Source organism: Prionailurus viverrinus, chromosome D1, assembly GCF_022837055.1.
Source record: "Prionailurus viverrinus isolate Anna chromosome D1, UM_Priviv_1.0, whole genome shotgun sequence".
NCBI classification, from domain to species: Eukaryota; Metazoa; Chordata; class Mammalia; order Carnivora; family Felidae; genus Prionailurus; species Prionailurus viverrinus.
In genome coordinates, this window is record NC_062570.1 from 112,324,768 (window position 1) to 112,342,502 (window position 17,735).

The window sequence follows — 17,735 nt, forward strand, 5'->3', positions numbered from 1 at the left end:
AGCAGGTCCCGGAAGGACCGGGTTTGAGCCCTGACTGCGGGCTGTGCTCTCGGGAGCCCCGCGGCTTCACCCCACACGTCAGGGAGCCCTTGGCTGCCTGGTGCCGGACGGTCCGCCGTGCTGCTGACCCGCAAGCCTGCCCGCCGCTGAGCCCTGTCCCGATGTGCCCCTGGCCGTGTCTGTCCCGACCCGTCGCCTCTGGACCTCTCCCCCCGTGGAGCGGCCGCCCTGCTTTCTGCTTCTTGTGTGACCCTTGCGGCTTTCTGTTCCTGGTCTGTTGCTGTCGCCTGTGTTCTGTGTCCTGCGTGTCGCCAGAGAAGGTGGGGGCGGGGGGCGGACGCGAGCAGGCGGGCGTGGACCGGACGTCCGTGGCACGTCACCTACTGGCCAGGCAGCCTGTGCGCCACGGCCCCACGGCCCCCCTGTGAACGGGCGCGGAGGAGCTCACCGCCGCTCTCTGGAGGGCTGCTACGCGGAGTCAGAGGGCACGGGAGCGGTGTTTAGTTCCGTGGGCCCTTCCTCCCCAGATCGGTGGTTTGGGCCCCGAGAACCCCCAGCGAGGAGAGACGGGTGGGGGAGAGCGTGAACGTGCACCAGGCACCCGAGGCATGAGCAAGCCCCGAAAGTTGTAGTGCGCGCAGGGTAACAGCGCGTTGGTGTAATTGCTGCTTTTTTTTGTTTATTTTTTTATGTTTATGTCTTTACTTTGAGAGAGAGACAGAACACAGGTGGGGGAGGGGGAGAGAGCATCCCAAGCGGGTTTGGCCGGAGGGTCGCGCCCCTGATGTCCCGCCTGTGCTGTGGGCGCAGAGCCCGATGCGGGGCTTGAACTCTCGAACCGCGAGATCCTGACCTGAGCCAAAAATCAAGCGTTGGACGCTTAACCGACTGAGCCACCAGGCGCCTGTGTTGCTTTTCTTTCCGCAAGTGAATAACGCCTTCCTCACGTTACGCCTCGAGGCTCTAACCGCTGAGGCCTGTCAGCGCCCGCCCGTAAGGTTCAGAGGAGCGGGCGGCTGGAGAAGGGCCGCGTCCGCCGTTCTGCCGCACTCGCCGCGCCTTTGCTTCGAGCCCCCCGCCGCCCCTTCTGCCGTGTTGTCCCCGCTTCTGGCCCCTGCCCTGTCGTCTGCTCCTCCCCGTGCGCGACTCCCAGCCCAGCGCCCCTCACCCCAGAGTCCTCTTGGCTGTGGGAGGCTCCCGTTGGCCGGCGGGCCGGTCTTCGCGAATCCACGCGTGCCGGGCCGTCGGGTCTCGGTAGCTCCCACGAGAAGGGCGTGCGGCCAGGCGCTTTGATGGGCGGAGCCTCGTACGTCGACTCGCACTCGGGCGGCCCGGACACAAGCCTCACCCGTGGGTGGTTCCAAGCAGCCTGTGCGCTTGACGGACGGTGCTGCCACTCCCTGGCGCGTGGCCCCGGGGCGCCGGCCGCCCTCTCTCGGTCTCCGTCTCAGCAGTTCGTTCACGACGGCCCCACCGCGCAGGCTGGCAGCCGGCGCTGCCTTCCTGGGGCCGCCACACCCCACGGTCACGGCCGCGGTGGAGGCAACACGCGTTTATCCTCTCTCGGCTGTGGAGGCTCCAGGGGGCCATCCGCCCCCTCGCCTTCGCCCGCTTCTAGAGGCGCCCGCCTTCCCTGGCTCGGGGCCCCTTCCAGCCTCCGCTCCCGGGACCGCGTGCCCTCGTCCGCCTCGCACGTGCCTGCCTCCCTCCGGGAAGGAAGGAGCCCTGTGGTTCCATCGGGCCCCGGGGAGCCCGCGGCCGTCTCTCGTCTCCTGTCGAACCTCTTACACCCTCGGTCCCTCTGGCCGTGTGAGGTCCCCCCCTCCCCGGGATCTGGGGGACGTGCCGTCCGCGCCTTCGAGGCGCCGCTATTCTGTTCTCCGCTGTCCACCTTCTGGCCCCTGGGATTCCCGTGCGCGTCCCCCGCGCAGAGCACGCTCACCCCGTTTTCAGGGCCCCAGAAGCGTCCGTCATTCCAGCGTGAGCTCAGAGCCGCGACATCCTTGTCCGAACCCCTAGATCGGTGTGTGCGGGGCGCGGGGCGGCCGTGCTGCTGCCGGGCTCTCTGCACGGCTGTGCCCACCCTCTTCTGCCCGTGGTGGCGGCAGGAGGGCTGCGCCCCTGACGTCCCGTCTGTGACAATGCCTGACCTTCACGCCCCCTTGTTCTGTCGGTCCCAGGTGCTTGTCTCCGTGCTTAGTCCTCCCCGCACTTGGCTGTAGTGTGCGCTCGGCTGTGGCCTTTCCCTGGGAAGTCCTGCTGTGGAGGCGGCCTGGTGACGACCCTTCCTTGTCTCTCGATTACAGGAGCAAGCCCAAGCCCAGAAGCAAACCCCCCCCTCGTCTCCCACCCCTCAGCCGGCTGAGGAGAGGCCGCCCTCAAGCCCCGTCTATGAGGTTGGTGTTTCCATTCAGTTGGCGAACGAGTCTCTGACTCTCCAGAGACGCCCTTCCCCTGTCGAAGCCACCCTGCACGGGGAGGGACCCCCACATATTCCGTTTGGTGCCTGACCCAGAGGGTGGCCTGGAGAGTAGCCTTCATGAGCGCTGGGGGGGGTGGGGGGCACAGTGCTCAGCCGGTCCGTCGCCTCCGGTAGATCCCCTGATGCCGTGGATGTGGGTTCTGGTCTTCATGTCACTTACTCTGTGTCCCGGCACCCACCTGCCACCCTCCCCGTGACCTGGCTTCGCCGGCCGCCCTCCCCGCTCTCCTTCCCTCAGTCCCTCTCGCATACTGTGTTCCCCAGAGACTGTCCTCGGCCCTTACTCCTCAGTCTCGTCGTCGGTGCCTCGTGACCGCCCACCTGTGCCCCAGAACCCGTGTCTCTGAATTACTGGGCTCTCTGCCTCTCGGGGGCACCCCTGGCCCCGGGCCCATGACCACTCCTGGCCGAGCCCTGCATGCCGTCCCCTGCATCCCCGCGGCCACTGCCCCGCATCCCGTGCCCACCTTCTCAGCAGGAGGTCGTCAGAGGCCACTGGGGCGTGAGGGACAGAACGCAGCTCAGCTCAGCTGAGTCTTGAGGGGGTGAGCCGTCTGGGTCGCTCGTGAACCCGGGAGAGCGTCAGACGGCGCGTCTGGGTCCTGGGGCGGGGGGAGGGGGCAGGGTCACGTGGCCACCGGGGCCCTGTCCAGGCTGCCTCTCCCTCTGCACGGCGGCCGTGCCCCCTGGACTCGTAGGCCCTGCAGCCCTACTTGCGGGCGTGGGGGGGCCCGTGATGGGGGGAAGTTACTCGGCAGGAAATGGCACGTGGCCCCTTCACGCTGCTTCGCCGCGACTGGAGTCCGAGTGTTCTTTGAACGTCAGCGGGCGCGAGGCCTCCTCGTTCGCGCGTGCACGTGGCCGATCCCGCTAGGACTGAGACAGAGCTGCGTGTCGGGACTCGTTGCCGGCCACAGCAGATGTCTCCTCGACGCTCCCCTCCCCCAGGACGCGGTTTCGCTCAAGGCTGAGCCGCAGCCCACGTACAGCGTGGAGGCCGCCGACTACCGAGAGGCTGGTGGCCAGCAGGGCCTGGGCTACGCCCCGGACGCCGTCTACGAGGCCGCGGAGGCCCCGGGCCACTATCAAGCAGGTATGGGCGCAGAGGCGCCTGCCACGCCCCCCTCTGCCTCTGCTCCTTTGCGAGAACGTCCGTCACCCTGTTGCCTGGCCCCTTCCACCTTCCCCCTGCTTGTGGGGTGTCCACCCCCCTGCCGGGAGGGCACCCGACCTCTCGGGTGTGGTTTCTGGAAGGCCCTGCTGCTCTGGGGCGGCCCGCGGGGCCGAGTGGGAAGCAGGGGCCTCTGCTGCTCTCTCTCCAAAGTGGCAGCTGGCGACAGCCGGGCTCCGGGAGGCCGGAGTGTCTTGAGGTTTTCGGGAACAGCTTCCGTACACCCCGAAGAGTTTACAGACGCTTCGGCGGGACGAACACCGAAATCGGTCTCTTATCTTTAAAGACGAGATTTCGTTCAGTACGTTTGGACAGATTTAACCTGAATCCATCAGACAGCACACCTCACGATGGAGTCTTACCTTTTCCCCAAGCGTGACTGGGGGCATTTGGGCAGCGCGGTCCCCCCGCGGCTTGCCAGTCACTTAACCACGACGTGACCCTTCCTGAAAGTACTAAATCTTTAAACCTTCAAAAACCATTCTCTGAAAGCCGTCACGGTACCCGTCCGGGTCACCGTGCGCGCCTGGTGGTGTCAGCGTTGGGAAGGGGTGGGTTTGTTCCTCAGAAGCCGGAGTCCTTCCTCCTGAATCTCGCCCGGCACCCCCCGCGGCCTCTCCCGCCCGGAAGGCCTCGCGGACAAGAAATTAACGGCGGACGGCTCCGTGGCGCTGCCCTTACCCCTCAGCTCTTGTCTTGGTTTATTTTTAGAGGAGAACACCTACGACGAATACGAAAACGACCTTGGGATCACGGCTGTCGCGCTCTACGACTACCAGGCTGGTGAGATGCCCACGTGCCCATTGGTACTCGTTTCCACAGCCACTCCGCTCTTGGGAGTTTGACTCCGAGAGCGTTGTTAACAGCCTTTAAAAGTTTGGGATGATCTCGCGGTCACAGAAATGCCCCCTCTCTCTGCATTTCCGCACCTCCCCGAGCCTCCCGTCACTCGTGGCCGCAGTGTTGTCCCTGCGCCTAGAGACCCCAGTGTGAATTCCCCAAGACCAAGGATGCTGCCCACACTAAAGGCACGGTCCCCCCTCCGAGTGAGACAGTCGGCACTGAGATGCCAGGATGCCTGTGGTCTAGCCACGTTTTCCCGGCCGTCCGGGCACCTCGTGTCCTGTCGGGGCCGCTTCCCTCCGCTCCGCATCACCTCACCGCCTCTCCTCCCGGGCCGACCCCCGGCCGGCCTGAGGCCATGCTCCTGTGAGGGGGCGGCCACGGACAGTTTCCTGCTCCCCTCCTGTGGTTTGCGGACGTGCCCACGCGCTTGGGTGCCTGGGTGTGGGTTTTGTGAAATTGGGCGTCTGTAATTTGCACGACCTGGTGGGTTTATCCTGGTGCTGTGCCGCGCGGGCTGCCGTCTGGGCTCCCCTGTGCGCCCTGTGAAAGTCCCCTGTGCGGTGGGAGAGTGGGCGGAGCCTGGCGTCCGGAGCCTGGGCCCGCGTGCGGTGCTGCCCGGCCCGGGTGCAGAGGTCCAGGTGTCTGCCCGGCGGGGCCCGTGGCGGGAGACCCTGCGGTTCACCGTCCTTTCTCTGCATCCTCCTCTTTCCTAGCGGGTGACGACGAGATCTCCTTCGACCCCGACGACATCGTCACCAACATAGAGATGATCGATGACGGCTGGTGGCGGGGGCTCTGTAAGGGCAGGTACGGGCTCTTCCCGGCCAACTACGTGGAGCTGCGGCAGTAGGCCCGCCGGCCCCGCGCCACGCGTCGCTCCCGCCGTCCGTGGGTTTCCGGGGCCTGGAGGGCCGTGGACGTGCCGCTTTTATATTTAATACTTCTGCTGATGCTTTTGGAAATGTTTATGCCACAGAATTTGCTAATATATTGTAATCACGTTCCTTAGGAGGACTTTGGTCATTGATTTTACGCATTCGAGGTATTTTCTTTCTTTTTCTTTTTCTTTTCCTTTTTTTTTTTTTTTTTTTTTTTGCCAAATCGTCACATGGAGCCATTTGGGGGACCGTTAGTTCTCCTGAGGGCGTGGTATTGTCCTTGCCCCTCGGCGGCGGCGTTCGGGGCCCCTGACGGATGTGGTCGTGTGGGTGTCGGGTGGGGCTGGCCGTCCCAGGAGGAGGGAGGCCTGACGGGAGGTCAGGACCTAGGGGGGGGTAGAGGGCGGTGGCTGTGTCTCCAGATGGGAGCCCCCTGTGCTGGGAGGCCCCCGGGACTCGTTCCCCAGGCCCAGTCCCCCTCCCGCCTCCCTCCCCCGACTGCCGCCACCCGCTAAGCGGCGTCCCCAGTGTGTTACCGGAGGGCCGCCCCTGGCCGCACGCGGCTCTGCGTCTGTTGCGTGAGAAAACGGCCACCGCTGCGGGCAGGCAGGTGCCTTCTCTGCCGGAAACTGCCAGAAGCGTTCTCCCTGTCGAGGCACCCCTGCGCTTTGTGCCAAAATGCCGTGTCAGGGCGCTAGGATGGGACTGGCGGACTCGGCTAGGAAGCGGAGCGGAGGGGGCCTTCTCCCGGCCAGGATGTCCCCCGCGGGTACTGCACGGGGGGCCGCTGCCCTCCTGGGGGCCTGGCGGCCGGGTCAGCGCCTGCCGCGGTCACAGTGGTGTCTTCCCAGGTGTGTGGGGGGCGGTCTCCGGAGCTCGAGACGTCGGCGTCCGTTTCCTGGAGTGCGTTTCTGCTTAGTCCTCGCTTTACCACGGTTAGGTTGGGTTTTATATGCAATTAATGTATCTAAGTGTCTGTAGCACACGTCCTAGGTGTGGTTTTTTTTTTTTTAATTAAATATTCAAAATAAACTTTTTTTGATCCACTTGCTTGCTGATTTTGTTTTGGGATTTAGTCACTTAGGTGGCTCCCTGACCCCTGACCCTGTAATTTCTCAGCTCTAGACCAACTAAGGATCCCCGTTTTAAGAGGCACTTTTTATGAGGGAACTGTATTTATGCTCTGACGTTGTCAGGTTTTTGGACGAGGATTCTAAGCAAAATAGAAAACGTTCCTTTAGAAATCCATTTTTTGAACTATGCTTCTGAAACCCCGAGATGGTTATCGTGCGGCCCAGGCTCCGTTTTCCTTTGGGGTGCAGCAAATCGAGGTCCAAGAGAGCAACACTCGTGAGCAGAGGGGCCGGTGGACGCGAGGCCTGGCTCCTGGGCCTGCCCTGGGCCGACCGCTGGACACGGTAACCTAGAAGCAGCCGGTGAACGCGGGGTGTGCGGAGGCTGGCGTGGACCTGCCCGGGTGGACGGCTTCGGTGAGCAGACGTGGGCCGCCCAGCTGAGAGGCGGTCCGCTCCTGGTCATGTGGGTTTGTGCCGTGGAGCCATCCCCCCTCGCCGTCTGGTGTGGAGGGGCCACGTGCTGTCTGCAGACCTGGCCCCCCAGAGGCCACGGCCAGAGGCAGGCCTCCCCTGGCGGGCGTCTCGTGTGGCAGGACAGGGCTTTGAGACTTCTGGAAAAGCTGCCCTCGCCGCCCCTGGAAGACCCAGGGGGTTGGGGGGGGGGGGGCAGCACAGATCACAGACCATCCAGATTCATGCGTTTTTCCTTTTTTCAGGAGCTGGTGTCTCCCACCGCCCCGGGGTAGTGGTAGGGACCTCGTGCGGGAGGATCACAGGGGGGTCTGTTCTTCTGTGTGTGTTTCACTCGGCATCACGTCCCCCGGGTCCGCAGCCACGTTGTGGCAGGCATCAGGGTGTCCCTCCTTGTCAGGGCCGAGTGACAGTCCAGGGTGGGGCCAGACCTCGTCCATCCGCTCGTCTGTTCGCGGACGTTGGGCTTGCCTCCGCCTGTTGGCTGCTGTGTTCCTGTTTCCTCACGCACCTGCTCCGTCCGGCTGCCCGGCCCACCCCAGTCCGCCGACGCCCCCTCGGGGATCCCCGGGGGCTGGGACCGGAGCTGCGTCTTACCCGACGTGCCCCCAGGTTCTGCCGCCACATCAGTCCTGGGAACGTTCTCAGCAGCCGCTCCCGGGACCCCCGTTCTCCTGTCCCCTCTTGGTCCTGATGCGTGATACTCTCTCCTCCGGACTTTTAAATGGCGGGGTGCCCCAGGGCTTTGTCCTCGGACACATTCCTGGCCTGCAGACACCCACGCTTGGGGACGATCCTGCAGACGGGCCTCCCCGTCCAGATGCCGAACCGCCTTCTTGCCGTCCCCGTGCGGCCGGACTCCAAAGCTGACCCCACGCCTGCCCCTCCTGCGGACCCTCGACTCCGCGAAGGCAGCTCCATCCTTCCCTTTCTGACGCCTGCAGCCTTGGGGTCACCCTGACTTCTTCCTTCTCCCCTCTGGCCCATCTGCTAGCCGGCCGGCCGCCGTGACGGGGAGGCATGGTCCGCCTTCCTGCTCCCGCCCCGTCCAGGTCCCTCCCAGCCGCGGTTCCAACCTCCCCTGCCCTCTGAGGACGTTTCCAACGTGAATTCACATCCCTCCTGGGACTCTGAACCCCAGAGCAGCTTCTGTTTCCCTGGGAGTCAGGCTGCGGTCCTCACCAAGGGTCCCGAGGCTGACCGCCCCTCCCTCTCTCCCTCCTGATGAGCCAGCACGTCGCTGCCTCAGGGCCTTTGCACTTTGGAGTGTTCCTTCTGCCAGTGCCCCCAGGCTCACTCCCTCCCCCCCCAGCCGGTGTTCCCTCAAAGTCTACTTAAATCTGTGGGTCTGCCCAAACCTAGCCCCCACCCCTTTCCCTTCTCTTTATCACAGCAGACAGTACTTACATCACACTGTGTGGTTTGTTTTTGTTTTTTCTTGAGATTATATTTTTAAGTAATCTCTACATCCAGTAGCAGGACTCAAACTCACAACCTCGAGATCAAGAGCCACGTGTTCTACCGACGGAACGAGCCAGGTGCCCCTGCATGATTTTTAAAACCAGGTTATTGAGATACAGTTCACAAATCTCACAAGTCCCCCATCTCAGGCACGTAGGTGGGTGGTTTTCAGTGCGTTCAGGTTTGTGAGCCGCATGTCAGAATCCCCCCCGTCTCCCAGAGAGAACCCCTGCGCCCATTGGCGGTCACTCCCCAACCCCTGCCCCAGGCACCCAACTCCCTTCTTTTCTGGGTTTGCCCTTCCTGGACATTCCGTGTCCGTGGAATCCGCACCGTCTTTTCTGAACGGGAGCTGTGCCCTGTCTCCCGCCTGGGCCGTGGGCTCCGTGTTACCGACTCACCGGACCTGTTCCGTTCACCGTGTCAGAGAAACGCCATACGTTGTTAATCCAGAGTGTTTTTTAAGTAGATCTTTCTGGCCCCCAATAAGTCGATTCAGAAGTTGCCTCTGAGTATCGTTGCCAGGGGAGAGGCCGGGTTCCTATAGGCGGGGGTGGAAGGAAGGCGAGGTAGAGGGTCCTGGGAGGCCTGTGTGCACACCGGCCCTTTTTACTACTTACTTTGCTGTACTGGTTGCAAATTGCAAATCCCATAGTATAAAAGCATTAGGAGTTGATGTCCAAAAGCACACAGACCGTGCCACACGGCCCGTCGTGAAAAACGAAACCTCTTCCCCCTCTGTCCTCTCCTTCGTGCCCTGGAGGTGATTCTGTCAGCGACTTGCGGGAAGGGGTCTCCGTATACAAGTGCACGTGTAAAACAAGTGAATTTTTTTAACACGCACAGAGGTTCACACGGTGTTTTGCCGAATGTAACTTGCTCTTACGTTTTATTTTTATTTGTTAAGTTTGTTTATTTTGAGAGAGATCGCCCACGCGGGGGAGGAGGGGCAGAGGGAGGGAGAGAGAGAATCCCAGGCAGGCTCCACGCTGCCAGCGCAGAGCCCGATGCGAGGCTCGAGCCCTAGAACCGGAGATCGCGACCTGGGCTGACGCCGAGAGTCGGAGCGAGCCTCCCAGGCGCCCCTGCAACTTGCTTCTTAAACAATACGTTTTGTCGGGCTTTATTACATCTTTTTGTGTCCCCTGTGCAGAATCTCACTTGGGAACGTGGCGATTAGGCGAGCCCCACAGATGGATGTTTATTTTGCTGTCACGGACGGTGCCTCTCGGTGTCCCGGCATTCCTGGGCGCAGGCGTCCGGAGGGTGAGCGATCGGAGGGGGTGGCTGAGTGCCGGAGAGACCACTGCTTGCCTTTCCCCCACTTCCTAGTCACCCATCTCAGTTGTCTTCAGAAGTGCAACCCGGTTAAAAGACCGTATTTCCCATCACTTACGCGACGAGGCTACGTGAGTGGTTTGGAAGTGAAACCTGGTTGTGGAGGATTTCTGGGGACGGTCCTTGCAGAGGGGACTGACGGTGGGAGTGTCTTTTGACCTCTCCCCTCTCTCCGTGTCTCCTTTCTGTTGTCTGGAATGTGGGTGTGATGGCTGGAGCTCTGCCAACTCTAGTGGACTACGAGGCACCTCAACGGTACTTTCTGAGGATAGTGGAACAGAAAGATAGAAAGAGCCTGGGTTCATGACGACACCAAGGAGCTGCCCCGTTGGTTTTGCACGCTTCGGAACCTTTTTTTGTTGGCTTGTGTGTTCTGCTGAGGCAGAGAGAGAAACTTTTATTCTGTCTAAACCATTGTCATTTCTGCTGTAAGCGCGAACAGCTTCCCAGCTGATTCGCCGGGTCCGCGAATATGAAATTTCCCTCTGAAAAGGTTTGCATTAGCCTCCACGTGAGAACACGTCTCTTCTTTGGCCGAACTCAAGTGTTGTAACAACGTGAGATCTCTGACAGTCTAGTAAGCGGAGATGCACATTCTTGTTTCTTGGGCTTCATTTTACCCTCAGTGGTCGGTCCCCTTCTTTCCTTCCTTCTCTGTCCTTTTCATCGTCTGTTTGCTCCGTACTCACGAGTGACTCACGACGGGCTCATGGTAAAAATTCAAAACAAGGACTTTCGGTCCTGGAAATACTGGGGACTAGACGTCATGACACCCGTCTTGCCACAAAATACCTGAAGCGTGAGATGAGTTGCAACAAACCTCTTTTACACGTAGAGCTGAGCCTGTAGGAAGGTCGAGGACCTCTTCAGGGGCCAGAGCAGAAGAAGCAGCAGGAGCAGAACAGAAGGCTCGTCCTCGAGGTCTGAGTAGCGTGAGGTCATCGGTCACAGCCGGCGGAACCGACAGCCGAGGGGTTTGCGCGCACACGGGGGTGGGAGGTAAGGCTCCCGGCCGAGCAGGGTGCACGCAGCCCTGGGCAGAGGAGCCCAGTGAAACCGGGGCCCTCAGCGGGGAGGCATCTGCCCATTGGCAACGCTGGAGACCGAAGTGACTTGTCTGTCTGGCCCTCAGATCTGGGCTGGGGAAAAGAGGTTGTGTGACGTTTGGTCAGTGCAGCTGAAACGGGCGTCTGGGTGGCGCGGTTGGTTGAGCGTCCGACTGTGGCTCGGGTCACGATCTTGTGGTTTGTGAGTTCGAGCCCCACGTCAGGCTTCGCCCTGACAGCTCGGAGCCTGCTTGGGATTCTCTGTCTCCCTCCCTCTCTGCTCTTCCCCCACTCACGCTCGGTCTCTCTCTCTCTCAACAATCAATAAGTATTAAAAAATCCTTTTCGAGAATTAGGGATGCGGGGATAAGGAGACAGTCTCTGCAGGTCCATAGCGAGCAGAGTAGTGGTTACGAGGGGCTGGAGGACGGGGGAAGGGGGGAGCGACTGCCATTGGCTCTCGGGTTTCCTTTTGGGGCGGTGACGTCCCCGCACTCGATGCAGGTGGAGGTCGCACGACATTGTGAATGCACTACGTGCCGTTGGCTTGCACGCTGAAATGGCGCATGGTCTGAGGGGAAGAGGTCCTCTGAGTCCTGTCGTTCGTCACCACGACGACAGGCGGGCAGTCCTGTTACCGTGTGACAAGTAGGGGTGCCGTGGGCAGCCCGGGGGGGGGGGGGGCAGCCGGGCAGAGCCACGGACAGACTGTGGGATGAGGTCAGGCCGGAGCTGAGTGTTAGAGGACAAGTACAGGAAAGCCAGGCCCAGCGGGGCAGCCCGCGTGCCAGAGGACAACACGGGAGCTGGAGACACAGGCAGGGCCGGTCATGAAGGGCTTTACGCGCCAGTTAAGAGGATTGGGCTTTGTTCGAAGTGCACCCAGGGGTTTTTGCAGACTTTTAAGCCCTGAAGATCCCATCTGTTTTCCGGAAGGATCATTGAGGCATCTTGATGCCCACGTGATACCCGACTTCTTGGCCCCAGAGTCCTGAAAGACGAAGGTCATAAATAAAACTAAAGTTTTGGGATTTAACCCTGTGTGTTTCAGGGGTTCTTACTACCTCTTGCCATGTGTCCTTGAAAAAAATAAATAAATGAAGGCCTCATGTTCCATTTACCGCAAACAAAGAAAACAGTAATATTTATGTTGGTACGCAAAACGAAACATTTTTCAGTTGGCAGGAATGTGTGGTTGGAGTTGATGTGCGTTCTGCACTCTGTTCCATTGATCCCTTTGTCTTTCCATCAATACCACAGTCTCGATTATAGCAGCTCTAAAGTAAGTCTTGAAATCGGGTAAACCGATTTCTCTCACTAGTCTTGCTTTCCAAATTGTTTTAGCTATTGTAGTTCTTTGGCTATCCTGTATAAATTTAGAACCGTCTTGTTGGCATCCACAAAACAATCTTGCTGGGATTTGGGTAGGAATTACGCTAACACTTACATAGCGTCTTCACTAGGTAGAGCCATCCCCTATAGAAACACGGTATTTCCCTCCATTTCTTTACATTTTCTTTCATCTATTTCACCAGCTTTTTGTAGTTTTCAGGATAGAAGTCTTGCGTGTGTTTGGCCAGATCTACATCTACGTTTCATTTGTTTTTTCGCAGCCATGAGCTACATTTCCGTTTTCAGTACACACGCATCCGTTGGTAGTCTATGGAAGGGCAGTGGATTTTTGTATGTTTATCTTGTATCTTGCAACCTTACTGAGCTCCCTCAGAAGCTCTACACACTTCTGTGGGTTTTTTCAGTTTTTTTGTAGATTCTTTGGGATCTTCTGTGTAGACAATCCCCTGCAAAATGAGACAGTTGTATTTTTTCCCTTCCCAGTCTGTGTGCCTCTTCTTGCCATATCGCCTCAGCTAGAACGTCCAGTGCTGTGCCGAGAGGAGTGACAGCACACGTCCTTGTTTCCAGCCTTAGGAGGAAAGCACTCAGTCCTTCACCATCAAGTGCAGTGTCACCTGTCAGTTTTTGGTAGATGCCCTTTACCCCTTTGTAACAGAATTGATTAAGTGGGTTTATGGTCCTACCTTCATCCGTGAAGTGCAATGGTGAGGTCACAGCCAGCCCCCGAGATGACTCCAGTACTCCTTGCCTCCTTGTACCGTGTCCTCGTGCAGTCCCTGCCTCCCAGAACGGGGCAACCTGCGTAACAATAGGACACCGTGAACGTGGCAGGTGCCACCTCCAGACGGGAGGTCGTAGGAGACACGGCAGGCCCTGCCTTGCTCTCCTAGATCACGGGCTCTCAGAGAAGCCGGCACCCTGTCGTGAGGAAGCTCCGACAGCCCTCGAGGCCAGGGTGGCAAGGGACCGAGGCCTCCTGCCATCAGCCCTGTGAGTGCGTCACCTTGGAAACCAACCGTCCGTGCCCAGAAAATCTCGGTCAGCACCTCAACCGAAGCCTCGCGACAGCTGCTGACCCACGACCGCCCTGCTAACCTGGGTCCCAAGTTCCTGGCCTAGGGAAACAGCAGGAGATTCAATCAGTGTCTGTTGCTACTTTAGGCCACTAAACTTGGGGGCAGTTTGTAAGGCGGCAACACGTAACCATGGAGATGTTTGAGTTTCTCATTTGAATCCAGCAAAGAACGGGCAAGGGCTCCCTCGCAGAAGATGTGGCCGTGCCGACGGGTGTCCCCGACACCGTTCGTGAGGGGGCAGCCGTCAGGCCCTTCGAGGACTCAAGAAAGTGGCTCAAACGCCCTTCACCCCCACGGTTTACTTGTAGGGATTTACCCTGGTTATGCTTCGTGTGCGTGGAGCAGAGATGACCGCTGTGCCCATCCGCGGGGCCTGCGGGACGGTGCCAAACACCAGTGCCGAGGAGCCGGGCGCCTGGGAGCCGTCGCCAAGATGCGCGTCAGCTGGCAGGCACGCTGTCCTGGGGGCAGCGGCCGGGTCCTTCCCAGGAGCCCGGAGATGCCGTGTCTTTCGGCTCCACGACTCCAGTCCTGAGTGAGCTCCCCTACACGCGCACTTGGGGGTATTCACGGCAGCCCTGCTCGCTTTTTTTTTTTTTTAATTCTGGAATAATTTTATAGAAAAGTTGTGAATTATGATACGAGGAATTCTTACATACTCCCTGCCGATTTCCCCTAAGATTAACCTCTTATCCAACCGCGGTCCCCTCATTCAAAGTGAGAAATTAACGTTGGTACACCACCATTCACTAAATGGCAGCCTTTTTTTGGATTTAAATTTTTCCACGAGTGTCCTTTTTCTGCTCCAAGATTCAACGTAGGGTCCCACCTTACGTTTAAAAAGCCATTTTTTTTCTTAACAAAAAAAACCCAAAAGATGTATTGAGACATAATTTGCTTACCGTGCAACTCACCTATATAGTGCACAGTTTAACGGCTTTTAGTGTAGTCGCAGAGTTACGGGAATATCACCTCTGTCTGATTCCAGAACATTCTCATCACCCAAAAAGCATCCCCATGCCTGGCAGCAGCCAACCCCCCCCCCCCAGCCCCCGCCACCCACTCATCATCTCCTGTCTGTCTCTGAATCTTCCTGCTCCAGACATCATGTAAATGGGATCATACAACACGTGGTAATTTGGGGCAGGCTTGTTTCATTCAGCATGATGTCGAAAAGCATCGTTTTTATAGCAAAAAAAAAAAATAGTAATGTGAAGATTAATCGACAGATGAAGGGATACATCAATTTTGATATATTCCTATAATGAAATAGATTCAACTGTGAACATGAATGATTTCGAGCTGCATCTGTTGTGTTTGATCAGCCTCAAAAGTGATAATTGAAATAAGCCAGCTGCGGGATTCACGATTGCCGATAATTATACTATCGATGATGATGCTAGCCACCGGTTAACTGGCTGGGGACTCAGCGTCAGGCACTGTTCTCTTGATGAGGATTGCTAACCGATCATGCATGACGTACAGACAGTTTCTGTCAAGTTTTATTTATTTTTATTATTTATTTTTTGGAGAGCATGTGAATGGGGGGGGGGGGGAGGGGCGGAGAGAGGGAGACACAGAATCGGAAGCAGGCTCCAGGCTCCCAGCTGTCAGCACAGAGCCCGACGCGGGGCTCGAACCCACGAATGTGAGATCATGACCTGAGCCGAAGTCGGACGCTCAGCCGACTGAGCCCCCCAGACGCCCGTATAAGGTTTTAAAATGTGCATGGTGCTACCACATATCATTTATGGGCACATGCGTAAGCGATGCGCATGTCGCGACATGCAGAGAGATGATAAACGCCGAGTTCAGGGCAGTGGCTACGTCTGGGGTGGAGGGAAGGAGGTGGCATCAGGAGGGACGAAAGGGACGAGCGTCCCGGTAACGTCCGACGTCTCAAGCTGGGCGGTGGACGTGAGTGTTCGCTGCTCCCCGTCGTCTGTTTCAGACCGATCGGTTTCATAATTTTGAAAGGAGCAAGACTAGTACAGAGCAGTGAGTAGAGTGAGCTATATTTGGGTTTTTAAAATGATTCATACGCATATGCTTGCAGATGTATGCACCACCAGGCCAGGGAAGGATCACAAGGAATCCTTAATAGGCGAGAGCTTTGGGGAGGCACCCTGGGGTTCGGGAAGCCGGCGGGGAAGGGAGACACGCTCTTGCCTGATACTTTCCTGAGTTTCATTCGACACTTGATTAACAAGAGGATCCCATCTGTCTCTGTTTATGCCCGCTGGCAGTGGTATGCCATTTCCCAGGCAAGACCTCGTGTGCCCCCACAGGTTCCTGGGGCCTCAGGGATCGTCAGTCCATATCTCAGATGAGACCGCTGAGGAGCCCAGAGGTTGCAGGGTTCACTGGTGGGTGACTGGTGGGTGGTGCAGAGGGGGGCCGGGCGGCTGGTTCCCAGGCGAAGTCCCACGCTGAGCAGTGAAACTCGCTGGGTGGGTTTCCTTGGCACAGGACGGAAGTGGCCTCAGGCTCCCGGTGCCCTCCCTCGGGGCATTCAGCTTGGCTCCGTGAGCTGTTCTCTGAGGCTTCCACACGCAGACCTCAGTGACCTGCGGGCCACAGCCCCTGGGGGAGTGGGGCACGCACTCAGCCCTACACAGCCACGTGGGACTTGCTGGAGTGGCAGCGACCCCTGACACTGCACAGAGGGTTGGGGCAGGTTTATTTTGCAGGGGTCGCTTTGGAGAAGGGACTTGCAAACTCCAGCAGGCACCAGGGTCACCTGGAAGGCTTGTTAGCCTGCGTGGCTGGGTCCTGCCCCAGAGCTTCTCGTTCTGCGGGTGGGGGAGGGACAGACGTTTGCGTTCCTCCCCATTTATTTATTTATTTAGAGAGCATGAACAAGGGAGGGGCGTGGGGGGGGGGAGAGAGAATCCCAAGCGGGCTCCACACTGGAGCCTGACCTGGGGCTCGAACCCACGAGCCGCAAGATCATGACCCGGCTAACACCGAGAGCCAGACGCTTAGCCGGCTGAGCCACCCAGGTGTCCCAAACATTTGCATTTCTAACCCGGTCCCAGGTGACTGACCCTGATGCCGCCGGTCCAGGGACCAGACTTGGGAGACCCACTGCCTTAGACCCTCCCCTGCTGTGCTTTGTAGACCGACGGAGGCACGGGGGACAACGTTCCGGGCACTGGCAGTTCCAGAAAGCAGATGTACAAGCTGCCCGTGCCACAAAGTCACCTGTGCTCCAGGCTGTCGCCACCCACCTCTCACCCACGCCTGCCGATTGCGGACAGGGGATGCGAGGGGCAGTTTCTCGAACTGCCCGTAAGACCCGCCCAGGAGAGCGTTAACCGCACAGATTCGGGGGCTTCCTCTTGTTAAAAAATCAAATAAAATAGAGACCAGACCTGAAGTTCCCGAGCGGATAGCTCCAGTTAACCCATGTAAGCAAGCTTAACCCTGCTCATCTCACGAACAAGAGAACTTAGGTTGTTCGTTGTCGATGCCTCCGAGAGCCATACGTGGCAAACCTAAGACGTCTTCTCCTCCCCAAATGGTGTAAGAGACTCCTGTTTAACCAATTCCCTGCCATCTGGAAACTCCCACCTGGTAACCATTCTTGCTTTATAAGCCATCCTATAATGACACGCCCCTGAGCTTCCTACCACTTTCAAATTTGAGATCTCCCTGGACGAGAACAGTTTGTTTCTCCCTCGATAAAGTATTCATAGGAGTAAAGCTCTCTGAATTTTGACACTTCCTACTGAAACCGGATGCCTGGGAGGAGGCCTGATCATCCGCCTGTTCACAGACGCTCCCCGCCTGCCAGCCGCGGGGAGGGGAGGGGAGCAGTCCACACCAGTCTCCCCAGCAGTGCCTGGCTGGGGGCTCGCTGGAAATGCAGAGTCTCTGTGCCCCAGCCTGTTCCCGGGTCCTGGGCTGTACGTGTAAGCGTGAGCTACAGACCGGGCCCCGAAGGGTTTCAGCCTGCAGAAACAGGACCTCGAAAGTCTCCAGGGAGGAGCCCTCACCCACCGCTGGTGGGAATGTAAATGGTGTGGCCTTTGCAGGAAACAGTCCAGCGATTCCTTCAACAGGTTCCACAGAGAGCAACCACATGGCCCGGCAACTCCACCCCCAGGATACACGCCCCAAAAAACCGAAAACGGACTGAAACAAATCCTCGCACACGCATGTTCCCAGCAGCACTATTCTCAACAGCCAGAAGGTGGAGACAACCCGCAACGTCCATCAACCGACAAAGGGAAAAAACGAGTGTGGTCTCCGTCTCCAACGGAACACCCTTGAGCCGTAAAAGGTGCGCTGTGCCACGGATGACCCTTGAAAAAATGCTCCGTGGGAGAAGTCGGACCCAGAAGACCACATGTGTGATTCCACTTTCATGAAATGTCCAGAGTAGGCAAATCCACAGAGACCAAGAGATCCCTGGGTGCCTGGGGCCGGGGACAGTGGGTAAAAGGGGGGGTGACTGCTCACGGGCACAGGGTTTCTCTTCGGCAGGATGGAACCGGCCAGTGCCGACAGCCTTGTGGAAGTGCGAATACGT

At 58.6% G+C, this 17,735-nt stretch overlaps 2 protein-coding genes across 6 annotated transcripts in view; one reads left to right on the forward strand and one right to left on the reverse strand.

Annotated features, from left to right (window-relative positions):
• CTTN (cortactin) overlaps window positions 1-6,423 on the forward strand; it is a 29,773-nt gene extending 23,350 nt beyond the window's left edge. For all 5 annotated transcript variants that reach the window (XM_047878229.1, XM_047878230.1, XM_047878231.1 and 2 more), the window contains 4 exons: window positions 2,307-2,396; window positions 3,431-3,575; window positions 4,365-4,436; window positions 5,213-6,423. In XM_047878229.1, the coding sequence (XP_047734185.1) occupies window positions 2,307-2,396; window positions 3,431-3,575; window positions 4,365-4,436; window positions 5,213-5,349 (444 nt within the window). In that variant the 3' untranslated portion in view covers window positions 5,350-6,423. The remainder of the gene's footprint in view (window positions 1-2,306; window positions 2,397-3,430; window positions 3,576-4,364; window positions 4,437-5,212) is intronic.
• A 4,712-nt stretch (window positions 6,424-11,135) lies between these two features.
• The window catches only part of SHANK2 (SH3 and multiple ankyrin repeat domains 2), a 516,273-nt gene continuing 509,673 nt past the window's right edge, over window positions 11,136-17,735 (reverse strand). The window contains exon 26 of the transcript XR_007156245.1: window positions 11,136-11,148. The gene's annotated coding sequence lies outside the window, so the exon portion shown is untranslated. The remainder of the gene's footprint in view (window positions 11,149-17,735) is intronic.